The 13,182-nt window shown below is 42.7% G+C and overlaps 1 protein-coding gene across 4 annotated transcripts in view; it reads right to left on the reverse strand.

The window, feature by feature from the left end:
- Positions 1 to 13,182, reverse strand: part of SVOP (SV2 related protein) — an 84,672-nt gene that overhangs the window by 27,381 nt on the left and 44,109 nt on the right. For all 4 annotated transcript variants that reach the window (XR_003793885.1, XM_029224897.1, XM_029224922.1 and 1 more), the window contains 4 exons: positions 8,334 to 8,397; positions 4,853 to 4,978; positions 2,864 to 2,992; positions 14 to 87 (listed from right to left, as the gene is read on the reverse strand). Coding sequence is in view for 3 of the 4 variants with exons in the window: in XM_029224897.1 (XP_029080730.1) it covers positions 14 to 87; positions 2,864 to 2,992; positions 4,853 to 4,978; positions 8,334 to 8,397 (393 nt within the window). In the remaining variant the exon portion in view is untranslated. The remainder of the gene's footprint in view (positions 1 to 13; positions 88 to 2,863; positions 2,993 to 4,852; positions 4,979 to 8,333; positions 8,398 to 13,182) is intronic.

A 13,182-nucleotide genomic window follows, 5' to 3' on the forward strand; every position in this document is an offset into this window, starting at 1 on the left:
AAACAGCTCTTACCATATAAACCACAGCAGCAAGGTTGTCCATCTAAAATGGGGTGTGAAGAGGTCCCTCATTTTGCCTCGGTCTTCCTGTTTCAAGACAAAGAACACCATTTACTCTCCTCCCCTGCAGATGTGTGGGCACAGGTTGGTAGCCTGAGACCAGTGGACACCCGAGGCTGGGAGGGAGGTTTCTGGTGGGCAGGACACTCAGGTTCCGAGAACCCGGGACTCAGATCCACGGCACTCAGTGCCCCCCAGCCCAGGGAGGCCTTCAGCCAGGACTCAGCGATGTCCAGAGGTGGAGACATTCCACACCCCACCCCAACCTGGAATCCTGGAGCTGGGAAGCAGGCCCCTCAGGCTTGGCCCCTCTGAGGGCTCTTGGGCGATCCCATGGACCAGGGAGCAAACAACCAGTCCAAGATGCCTCCCGCCATTTCACACCCTCCCCACCCAAAGCCAGCTCTAGGTCAAGGTGACAGAAATTAATGTGCTGAAAATCAATTCACCAAAAGCCAACTTGCCAAAAGACCAATTAGCTAAATGACTCACTTGCCAATTTTATATAATTTACTAATTTATCAAATCTTTGCTTTACAATGTTCTATTTTAAAACATATATTCTGGCAGGGGAGGAATAAATCGGGAGATTGGGATTGACATATACACACTACTATATATAAAATAGATGACTAATAAGGACCTACTATATAGCACAGGGAACTCTACTCAATACTCTGTAATGGCCTATGTGGGAAAAGAATCTAAAAAATAGTGTATATATGTATATGTATAACTGAGTCAGTTTGCTGTACACCTGAAACTAACACAACGTTGTAAATCCATTATACTCCAATAAAAAATTTTTTTAAAAGCATCAACAAGAAAAATAATTTAAAAAATATATTCATAGAATCTATATTCTATGGATTATCTTCTTAGATTTAATTAATGAACATATTATTCTTAGCAGTTTGAGAAGTGCTCACTTATTTAAACATGCTAAAAGCTTTTTTAGAAAAGATTATGGGTTATAGGTGGTTTAATCTACCCATGAATATTGTCTTTGTGAATAAAAATATTTCATAATATATTCTTGAATAAAAAGACAATACTCATTAATATGCTTATTGAATATATTTGAGCATGTTTGTATTTATTGACTATATTTTAGAATAGATGCATTCATTAATATACTTAAGAATGAATTCATTAATATAGTTATTGAGGAATATATTATATGTATTAATATAAACACAGGAAAAATATATTCCTATGTGTTAATATATGTATTAGTATATACATAGGAAAAATCTCTCCCTATTTACTAAATATATTCAAAAAGAATAATCCTTAAAACACGTTTTTGGTAAACTGATACATTGGCAAGAGAAATTGGCTTTTGGAGAATTGGTCTGCTTTCTGGAAAATCCTTCTCTTCTCTTTTTGGTGATGGGGGATTCACCACCTTCTTGGAGCCTTCCTGGACCTGAGAGAACTCTCTCTCTGGGCCTGGCTGCTCCTGGCTGCATCAGCTACGCACCTGCCCCAGTGACCTCCATAAAAAACAAAAACAAAAACAAGAACAGGCCCCGCTGCCAGGCACCCTGGAACACAGAGAGGCCCCTGCAGCAGCAGCTCCTTTCCAAAGAGAAGCCCACAACTGGAGCATCCAGCCTTGCCACTGTCACTTTGCAACACACATTTGAAATCACTGTATGCTTTCTCCACCCAGAGCATCTTCCCACAGGAGGGACGGCGGAGAATGCAGTCCCTCCCCAAAGGCAACTAAATGAGCCTCCTGCACCCCAGACTCTCTGGGATGCCCCCTACCCCAACCCTGTGCTTCCCAAAGCAAATTTGGGGTATGTCTCCTGGTTTCTATGTTGTCAGACCCTGCCTAGCACTTCCTCTCAATCTGGTGAAATTCCATTCAGTTCTTTTTGCCTAATATAGAAACAGTCAGAAAAATGATATTATTTAAAAAAAAATAGGGCTTCCCCAGTGGCACGGTGGTTAAGAATCCTCCTGCCAATGCAGGAGACATGGGTTCAAGCCCTGGTCTGGGAAGATCCCACATGCCGCGGAGCAACTAAGCCTGTGCGTCACAGCTACTGAGCCCGTGTGCCACAACTACGGAAGCCTGCAGGCCTAGAGCCTGTGCTCCGCAGCAAGAGAAGCCACCGCAATGAGAAGCCCGCACATCACAACGAAGAGTAGCCTCCGCTCGCCACAACTAGAGAAAGCCCGCTGCAGCAACAAAGACCCAATGCAGCCAAAAGTAAATAAATAAATGTATAAATAATAATAATTTCCTTGTAGGGTCTGTTGTTTGCTTAAGGGTATTTGTGATGTTTCTCTAAGCCACATGCTTGATTCTTGAGGGCAGGGACTGCAGCCTTTAATCTGGCTCCCTTCTCCCCACTTGCACCTGCAGTAAGTGCTCATCAATTTGTAGTGTGGTGGATTCCCTGATAGTGTTGCCTGGGGAGTGATGCACCACGCATTAAGGATGTCTACACAGGGGCAGTTTGGTGTCTTGGATCTAAGTCTGTTGTGGCACTTCCTAATGTGATTTTACTGTCAAGCCTTTGCCAATCAATCACATTTGCTAATCAGACTTCATGGGTGCTGAAAGATGAAACTGAAGCAGGAGTAGTTACGGGACCCATTATGGGACATTATATTACATTTAGCTAATCACTTCTCCAGGTGGTACTTTTAGGACTTGGCAGTGAAAGTACACAGACTGAAGTTGCCAAATTCCCTTTGCAGATCCTGCCCACTGCACCCCTCACCCACTCACATACACATGCTCCCAGCACGTGCAGCAACATGCACAGTCAGTCCGCCAGGCACTGACCTGTCTGGAGATGATGAGTTTCCCCAGAGGCATGGGGGCTCCGTTTTCTGTGGCTATCCTCTTTAAGGTGGCGATGGCCTTTTCCTGGTTTCCGGACAGCACATCATACCTTGCGCTCTCTGGCAGCCACTATGAGGACAGGAGACCAAGACGTGGCCAGTTAGGGCAGAACAGAATGCTCGGTCACAGCCATACACTCTCATGTGTGTGTGGAGTCCTTAAGGCCGGAGGCTCTGGGGCCAGAAGACTGGCTTCAAATCCTGGCACTGCCATTGATTATAATGGCTCTGTGACCTCGAGCAATAACTTGACCTCTCTGTGCCTCCATTTCCTCATCCATAAAATGGGGATAATAATAGATCCTCCCTCTTAGGGTTGTTGAGAGGATTCAATGGGATAATCCAAACAAAGTGCTTAGCACAGTGCCCGGAATGGGTTAATGTATCTGTTTGTGTTGCCGTTGCTGTTACTGTAATTTGGTGCTGCTGAGTTGCAGGTGACAGCTGAACTAAATTAAGACTGCCACCAAAAAAGAAAAACAGTCCACCACTCTCACCATCGTCATCATCATCCCTATCTCTCAAGAAACTGCACCTCACCTGTGTTTAGCATCGTCTTGCAAACTCAGTCTAAGAGACAGAAAGAAATCAGAAGGACCTTTAGGCCTACTAGAGTCCCAACCCCAAGTGACTAGATAGAGATCTCGCCATAAAACAAAGCAACAGCAATCTGTGAAATGAGAGAGTGTGAGACTTGGAATCAGAAGATTTGGTTCAAATGAGTTCTGTTGTTTATTTGCTGTGTGTCTTTTGACAAGTCAATCAACCTTTCTGGGCCTCAGTTTCCTCATCAGTAAAATGAGAATATAGCAGAGATTGCTAGCATCCAGTAAAATTCATGCTTCCCTTTCCATAGCGTAGAGTTGTCCTTGGATATGGCTGCCCAGCCAGAAACCACATTTCCCAGCACCTCTTGCATCTAGCCATGGCCACGTGACATGCTTTCACCAATGGCACGAGAGCAGAATATTCCTGGCCAAGTTATTTAAGTATACATCTCTACCTGCCCTTCTTCAGTCTACATGTAGAAGATTCCAAAGCCCTAGACAGTGGCAGAGCTACAAACTGGAAGGAACTCTGGGCCCAGAATCACACCTGTCAAATGGAAGCACCCATTCTGGACTGTTCTGTGAATGAGAAATAAACTCCTATTGTGTTAAGTTACTGAATGTGTCGGCTTTATTTGTTACAGCAGCTGGTATCATCCTAACTAATATAGGGGTTCATCATAGTCCTACCTCCTGTGGTTATTGGGAGGAATAAATATGATAATGCATATAAAGAGCCTGGCACAGGGCCTGCTACACTGTTATGCTAAGTAATTATTAATACCTATTGTCATTACCAGTAATTCTTATGTTATTTATCATAGATGAGACCTACCTCCCTACAGGCTTATTTTGGGGCCCACTGGCTGTAAAGCATTTCACGGATGTGGTCTTCACATGAAATGATAAACGTGCGGTCTGATCTCGCTGTGTGTGTGGGGGAGTTTATGCAGAGGTGAGACGGTGGGATCATTTGAGCCCTTGGACCCAGCCATGCCTGAAGCCAGATATTTAATATTCTATCATATGTTTCTTTCACTCAAGCCAGTTTGAACTGGGTTTTGTCACTTGCAACTTAAGAATCGCAACTATTCCAAATACACTCACCTTAAGTGTAGCTCTTGTAGTGCAGGGAGAGGGAGCAAGGTATCCCCCATCCCCTTGATATCTCCCTCAAGAATATCCCAGCAGTGTCTGCCTGGAGGAAACCCAACACCCCATACTGGGCCCACCCCAGGCCCTGTACCTTTGTCTCATTTCCTGATTCAAAGAAATAATCTTAAAAGTGGCTTTGGTACCCTCCTCCACACCCTCCCCACCAAAATATAATGAATGGCAGGAGACCAAGTAACAAAGGCTGAGATGTCTTAAAGGATACCTACAAAACACAGAACAGCAAAGAGGAGGAGTGGGACAGCCGAGAGGATGAGCAGCCAACGCCAGCCCAGGCTGGGCATCACAAACACAGCCAGGACAACCTCGAACACTGTCCCGATGGCCCAGAACACCTGGCATGGGAGAATGGGGGTCAGTAATGGGGCAGCATTGGTCAACACAGTGAGCAATTTCAGGATCATTGTAGACAACGTTATCCATGTTGGTAAGGGGGTCCTTGGGGGTCAGGAAAGTCAGAATGGCCATCACTTTTCCTGTGGTTCATATGGTTGGGCCAGAGCCTCCATGTTGTCTATCTCCTGAGGGTACCATCCACACTGTATGATATTTGCATGGTGCCCACTGGAGTGTGCAATGTGGCAGCTCTGGTTAAGGAGATCAATATGGTCAATATTGTGTGAGGCCAGTAGAGTAGTGGACACATTGGTTTTTGTCTACTCACATCCATCTCCCTTGCCCAATAGTGCCCCGGTATCCTTTATCAGAATTGTCTCTCCCCTGTGGGGCTGAATATCTTCTGTCTGTTTCTCTGAATCACATTCCATCCTTTTCCACCTTGCTCTTTGTATGGACTGCATTCACAGTCCCCCTGTCCTCTGGTTTCACATTGGGTGCAGCCAATGGGGAGCCACACAGGAGATGGGGAGGAAAGAGGGAATCGGGTGCTTATTCCTCTGGCTCCTTCTCTGCAGGGTGGTCATGCACTGGCTGCATCCCTTAGCTGAAGGTCACAGCTCCTTTCCAAGAGCCTTTGCCATACAACTCTCTCTTTCTCTCTCTCTCTCTCTCTCTCTCTGGGCTGCTAATTACTCTCTCCCTTTGCCCCTTCAGGGACCTTATAAATAGTCCCTTTATGAAACCCTCTTCAGCCAAAGCAATCTTGAGGGAAAAAAATGGAGCTGGAGGAATCAGACTCCCTGACTTCAGACTATACTACAAAGCTACAGTCATCAAGACAATACGGTACCGGCACAAAAACAGAAATATAGATCAACGGAACAGTATAGAAAAACCTGAGATAAAGCCACGCACCTATGGTTAACTAATCTCTGACAAAGGAGGCAAGGATATACAATGGAGAAAAGACAGTCTCTTCAGTAAGTGGTGCTGGGAAAACTGGACAGCTACATGTAAAAGAATGAAATTAGAACACTCCCTAACACCATACACACAAGTAAACTCAAAATGGATTAAACACCTAAATGTAAGACTGGACACTGTAAAACTCTTAGAGGAAAACATAGGAAGAACACTCTTTGACATAAATCACAGAAATATCTTTTTTGACCCACCTCCTAGAATAATGGAAATACAAACAAAAATAAACAAATGGGACCTCATGAAACTTAAAAGCTTTTGCTTTTAAGCAAACTATAAACTGCAAAGGAAACTATAAACAAGACGAAAAGACAACCCTCAGAATGGGAGAAAATATTTGCAAACAAATCAACGGACAAAGGATTAATCTCCAAAATATATAAACAGCTCATGCACCTCAATATTATAAAAACAACCAACCCAGTCAAAAAATGGGCAGAAGACCTAAATAGACATTTCTCCAAAGAAGATATACAGATGGCCAAGAAGCACATGAAACGCTGCTCAACATCACTAATTATTAGAGAAATGCAAATCAAAACTACAATGAGGTATCACCTCACACTGGTTAGAATGGGCATCATCAGAAAATGTACAAACAACAAATGCTGGAGAGGGTGTGGAGAAAAGGGAACCCTCTTGCACTGTTGGTGGGAATGTAAATTGATACAGCCACTATGGAGAACAGTATGGACGTTCCTTAAAAAACTAAACATAGAATTACCATATGACCCAGCAATCCCACTACTGGGCATATACCCAGAGAAAACCATAATTCAAAAAGACACATGCACCCCAATGTTCATTGCAGCACTATTTACAATAGCCAGGTCATGGAAGCAACCTAAATGCCCATCGACAGATGAATGGATAAAGAAGATGTGTCACATATATACAATGGAATATTACTCAGCCATAAAAAGGAATAAAATTGGGTCATTTGTAGAGACGTGGATGGACCTAGAGACTGTCACACAGAGTGAAGTAAGTCAGAAAGAGAAAAACAAATATCATATATTAACGCATACATGTGAAATCTAGAAAAATGCTACAGATGAACCGTTTGCAAGGCAGAAATAGAGACACAGATATAGAGAACAAACGTACGGACACCAAGGGGGGAAATCGGAGGTGGTGGTGGGGGGATGAATTGGGAGATTGGGATTGACATATATACACTAATATGTATAAAATAGATAACTAATAAGAACCTGCTGTATAAAAAATAAAATTAAATTTAAAAAAAAAGAAAAGAAACTCTCTTCAAATTATCCTAATGTGAGTATTTTGTTTCCTGCTGCAACTTTGAGTCTACAACCATTGTCCATTCCAAAACATCGGCCTTCATCTTCTCCATCTGGGAGCCCCCAAGAGCCTTCCTAAATCCCCTTTCGCTTAAAGTAACCACAGTCCATTTCAATTGCTGACAACCAGAGGGACAGTCAAAATGGCTAACAATTTATAAACTGACCAATCAGAGTGCACACCATACAGTATTGGCCAATCAGAATGAACCCTGGTCACACACCTCCCCCAACCCTCACGAGACTTTAGTTGCTGCATCATGGGGAGCTCTAGGGAATCCTTAGAAAGGACAGGCTGTCAGGCAATGAGGGCCAGTCAGGGTTCAGGATCATCTGGCAGATGCATTTCAATATTAAACTGGTTCATCCATACCAGTGTGGACCAGCTGACTACCACCCTGATTGGTCAGGGGTAGACACAGTCAGGATGGTTAAGTTGGGCTGTGGATCAGTGTGATCAATATTGTCATGTAATCATGGTGATTAGGGACAGTCGTGACTGTGGACCTAAGTGTCCAGCAGGGACAAATAATACTGCCACTGCATGGAGGAGGGCTGTTGGGCAGCTATGTATTTGCCCTGAGATCTTCCAGATCATGGTTGGAAAATGGGTCACAGGACCCTGGCAGAGGGAGGGCTTGAGAGGGACTGGATGGTCCAAGAGAGTTTTAAGGCAGCCTACTGGCCACAGACGTGGCCATGAATATCGATCTCACACAAGACACGAGTCAATCTGGTGGGGGGGGGGCAGGAGTTTGGTCCACTCAAGCTACAATGTTCAGCACCAACTTTCAGATAAAAGTCATTTCTAGTTCAGGAAGGAAATACTACCTGCCTGCTACCATTTCTTTTCAGGGGTGGTAGATTGAATTTCTGGTCAATGGAAGAATTTATCCATATTGCAAAACAACCATGTTGAAGTCAACATAAATGATCCATTTAAATCCTTGCATAATGGATCTGTTATATTTTTCTTAAACTCCTTTTCCTTGTCCTATGGCTCAAGAAACCTGGGAATCTCCTGCTCAGACACTGAGTAATATCCAGAATCCCAGACCATCCTTACCTCAATCAGCAAAATACACTTAGCTCTGGCTTTCATGGGAAGGAACTCAGCATACAGCGTCACCCTGGGAATGCAAAAGACAGAAAGGGCGTTAAGGTCGGGACTGAGTGGGAAGATCGCTATGGTTTTCTGAATTTCTCGGCCAACTTTCCTCCAAGGGTGGTCTGTGGACCACTTACATCAGGATTTCTGGGGATGATGGCTAAATACGCATATCCCCAGGGTCCATACCAGACCTTTAGAAACAGACTCTCGGGGTGGGGTCCTGATCAGCATTTTTAACCAACTTCCCCCCGCCACCCCATATGATTCTCAAATTTAGTACCTACTATCATTGAGCATTCCCCAAAACCCAATAAATGTAGGTGAAAAGAGAGTGGTGGGATGATGGGCAACTTCAATCTAGAACCGTTCCTTAGATTTTCCCTATCACTCAAGTCCTGAATAGTCTTGGAGTAGAGGCCTTTCATACGGCAGGATGCCCCTCATCCTGGGTCCATCTGATGTCTCCCTGTGACTAGACTCAGCCCATGTCTTCTTGGCAAGAACCTCACAGAAATGATGCTGAACTCTTCCCAGTGCCTCACACTGGGGACATGACATCAAGTAGTCCCATCACTGGTGATATTAACTTTCATCACCAGGTCAAGTTTTCTGATAGATATTTCCATCCTAAAGTTATCAATTTTCCATTTGTGATTAAGAAGTACTTTAAGGGGGAACATTCAGAGATTATGTCAGTATCCTGCTCCCCACAGAGCCTCTACTCGCCAGCTTTAGCATTCCATCTTTTGACTATTTCTGCCTGAATCAACCACCACTATGATGACAAACTGTATTTATTATTTCCATAACTCCTTCTACATTTATTGGTTGACATTCTTCTGTAAGGAAGAGCTTTCTTTTCTCCTGTCTCATCTATCTATCCATCCATATATCTATCTACCTACCCACCTATCCATTCATTTCATCAGTATGGACTTGCGGATTCCTGTTTTATTCAATGGGTTGTAATCCATTACTGCCTTTATTATTTTGATGCTCAGCCTGTCCCAGATCTGGTCAGTGGAAGCCCTTTCAAGATGACTCCTATGTCTTTTTGACATGTCTCCATCATTCCTTGAGCTCTTTCTTACTTTCTTGTACAAAAAGATGTCCAGGCTCATCTAGTACTTTCTTTGCCCCAATCATGGGGTCAGTCATTTTTCTAAGAAGTCCTGGTTCCTTTTGGCAGAAGATGGTGTTTAGAAACCAAGATCTGAGTGTTCAGTGTGCTCATTGCTATGGGGGTTCCCATTGCTTCTAGGCCCTCCCAGTGGACACAGCTAAGAGATCTATCATCCATCTATCTATCTATCTATCTATCTATCATCTATTCATCCATCCTTTCTCTGGGTGTCTCTGTCTATTTCTCGCTCTCTCTCTCTTCCCACATGCACACCATACATCTATATCTATTTCAATATCTGTGTATATGTATTTTTAAAAACAATGAGTTCATACTGATACTTTCAGTACCAGTCCAACACTTTAGGATTCTTTCTAACCTTTAAATTTCCATTTTTGTAATTTTCTTTTCCAACATTGAGAATTCTGTGTCTCATTATCCTCAAAATATTTCCCATCTGCTCAATCAATTCACTTGTTTACTCAATGTAACCAATGTCGCAACCAGATTGGCTGCCTTCTCCATCTACCTCCATATCCTCCTCCCCTCCCTTTCACTTGCTCAGCTAATGGGCATGCTGGGAAGAAAAGGAAACTTCTAAACTACTCCCCATGCTCCCCTCCATTGTGCTAGGAAGATAAGCCCTTCTCTTTCCCCTCATCTCCCACCTAAGCCAGACAACCAAGCTACTAGATGACCTCGTGTTACTTACTCTCCTGACTCCTCATAAGGGAGGAGGGGTAGAGGGAGGCTTATTTCCATTAACCCTTTTGAGGCAGATGGTGTATCTAGATCTCCTGGGATCCCTTTACTAGATCATGGGGCCCATCTATCTGATGCTGCTCCTAACAGCTCATACCTGCAACCCTCTCTTAGGATTGCTTTTGAGTAATTGGAGTGGCCTCACTGCAGAGATATCTGGGAGTTATGCCCTTTCTCTCCAGGGCAGGCTGAAGACTAGTGTTGGGTACAAAAGGCTCATTCCCTGCCTCAAGATGGGACAGACCCTATGAGACAATGAATACTCCAGCTCCCTATGGGATCAAGCTGAGTCTAGATGTCACCTGAAACCACATCCTTGCTTAATTTCTTCCCTTCACCTTTCTTGCCTCTTTCACTCTTTTACAGGATCCTCCTGAGAGCATTCCCTGAATAAATTACCTGTACAAAAATCTCTGCCTCAGTCTGTCTGCTTCTATGAAACCCAACCCATGACACCTTTCCCTGCAAAGCATCTATCTTTTTAAATGTTGGCCTCAGCAATACCATTAAGATCTAGAAATAGTTCTATCACTGGTAAAAGTCTTTCTTAGGGTTATGATAAAAGATGCCTCTGTCCAGAGGAGGAAGAATTCTCAGGAGCCTCAGAGGGATAGCTAGGGCTTTAGTAGTTCAGATATACTCTATGTAGAGAAAAGCATGGAGAAAAAGTCAATGTCATTTAGTCTTACTTCGCAGTGCGTTTCAGTAAATCCTCTCTCTCTGTTTTGGTGTTCTGTCCCTCTCTTTCTCTCTCTCTTTTCTTCATCTCTCTCTTTCTCTCTGTTTGAACCCCTATCTGAGATCATATTCAAGAATTTTGAACCCTATTTTTATTGACTTTATAAATAGTATTTCCATGCCATTTTAAATCCTCTTACACATATATTCTATCATATTCATGAACCATATTTTCCTTAATAATAGCTACCTTTTATTGAGGATCTACTATGTGCCCAAACATTCTTCTAGATATTTTACATGAATTATCTCACTCAATAAATGCTGCAAGTCAATGGGGTAGGTAATTATAATTCCCATTGTGTGTGTCTATCTTTAATCCCTATTTCCATCTTTATATCTGTGCCAGATAAGTTGTTATTTGACCAGGATCACGTAGCTAGTAAGTTGGTCAGTAGAAGAGCCAAAATTTTAACCTAGGTCTGTCTATATTATGCAGCCCATCACTCGCTTCCCTATTTAGGTGGTTTCACAATTATAAACAACACTTCAATAAGCATCCTTCATCTTAAATCTTTGCTTGCATGTGGTTTCCTTAGGGTATATTCCTGTAAAAGAATTTGAGTCAAAGGGTACACATTTTAAGGCTTTTGATATATATCATCAAAGTGCTTCCTAAAAAGTTGTTCCAATGTATAGTCCTACAAGTGCCTCTCTCAACAAAAACCATGAGGAATTTCATTCACTCAGCTCTGAGAATGGAGACCAGTTGCAGTGGTTGTAAAAGATTACAGTGATTACCATGAATGACTCGGAAATTTTATTCTCTTCTCCAAATGGTGTGCTTATATTATTTTAAAAACATCAATACTGATAATAAAATAGGAAGCATGTTTACATTTTCCCCACCAAATTAAAATCAAATTACTAACCATGAAAAAAATGTGCAGTAGCATATTCTAAGGGCAAAGCTAATCCTGTCCTTAGATGTCAAGGATTTGTTTTTATAATGAACTTACAACATGCAGTCTTTTTTTCTTTTTTAGGCACAGAATTAGTACATGAATGCATTCTCATTGTAAATAATTTAGCAATATGCAAGAAGACAGAGTGTATGATGAATTCTCCTCTTCCTCCTTACCCCTGCTTCCATTCCCCTTCCCCAAAGCCATGACTAATAGCAGTTTGCTTTGCAAACTTCCAGCCCCTTTTCTATGTAAATGAATATATAAATTTAAAACTGAACAGACATTTTTTCAAAGAAGACATAACAGATGGCAACAGGTGCATGAAAAGATGTTCAGCATCACAAATCATCAGGGAAATGCAAATCAAAACCACAGTGAGCTATCACCTCACACCTGTCAGAATGGCCATCATCAAAAAGACAAGGAATAAGCGTTGGCAAGGATGTGGGAAAAGAGAACCCTCGTGCACTGTTGGTAGGAATGTAAATTGGTGCAGCCACTACGGAAAACAGTATGGAGGTGCCTCAAAAAATTAAAAATAAAACCACCATATGCCAGCAATTCCACTCCTGGGTATTCATCTGAAGAAAATAAAAACACTAATTCAAAAAGACATGTACACCCCTATGTTCATTGCAGCATTATTTACAGTAGCCAAGATGTGGAAGCAACCTAAGTGTCCATCAACAGATAAATGGATAAAGAAGATGTGGCATTTATATCTATCTATCTATATATATATACACAATAGAATATCAACCACAAAAAAGAATGAAATCTTGCCATTTGCGACAACATGGATGAACCTAGAGGGTGTTATGCTAAGAGAAATAAGTCAGACAGAGAAAGACAAATGCTGTATGATTCCACTCACATGTGGAATCTAAACACCAAAACAAATGAACAAACATAACAAGACAGAAACAGAGTCACAGATACAGTACAGAGAATAGACAGGTGGTTCCTGGGGCCGTGGGGAGGGGAGGCGAGCAGAGAATTAGGTGAAGGACGTGAAGAGGCACAAACTCCAGCTGCAAAATAAATGGGTCACAGGTATGAAATGTACAGTACGGGGAATATATGCTGGAATTAATTATATAATAATAACAGTAATAATAAATTTAAACAACATAGTATCTTTCTCTTTTTTTCCCTTCCCTTCCCCTCTCTCCCTCCCTCCCCCTTCCCTCCCTCCCTCCCCCCTCTGCCTCCCCCCTCCCTCCTTCCCCCCTCTCCCTCCCTCCCTCCCCTCCTCCTCCTCCCTCCCCTCCCC

This window comes from Monodon monoceros, unplaced genomic scaffold (assembly GCF_005190385.1).
Source record: "Monodon monoceros isolate NGI ecotype Baffin Bay Population unplaced genomic scaffold, NGI_Narwhal_1 Super_Scaffold_1, whole genome shotgun sequence".
In the NCBI taxonomy this organism is placed as follows: domain Eukaryota; kingdom Metazoa; phylum Chordata; class Mammalia; order Artiodactyla; family Monodontidae; genus Monodon; species Monodon monoceros.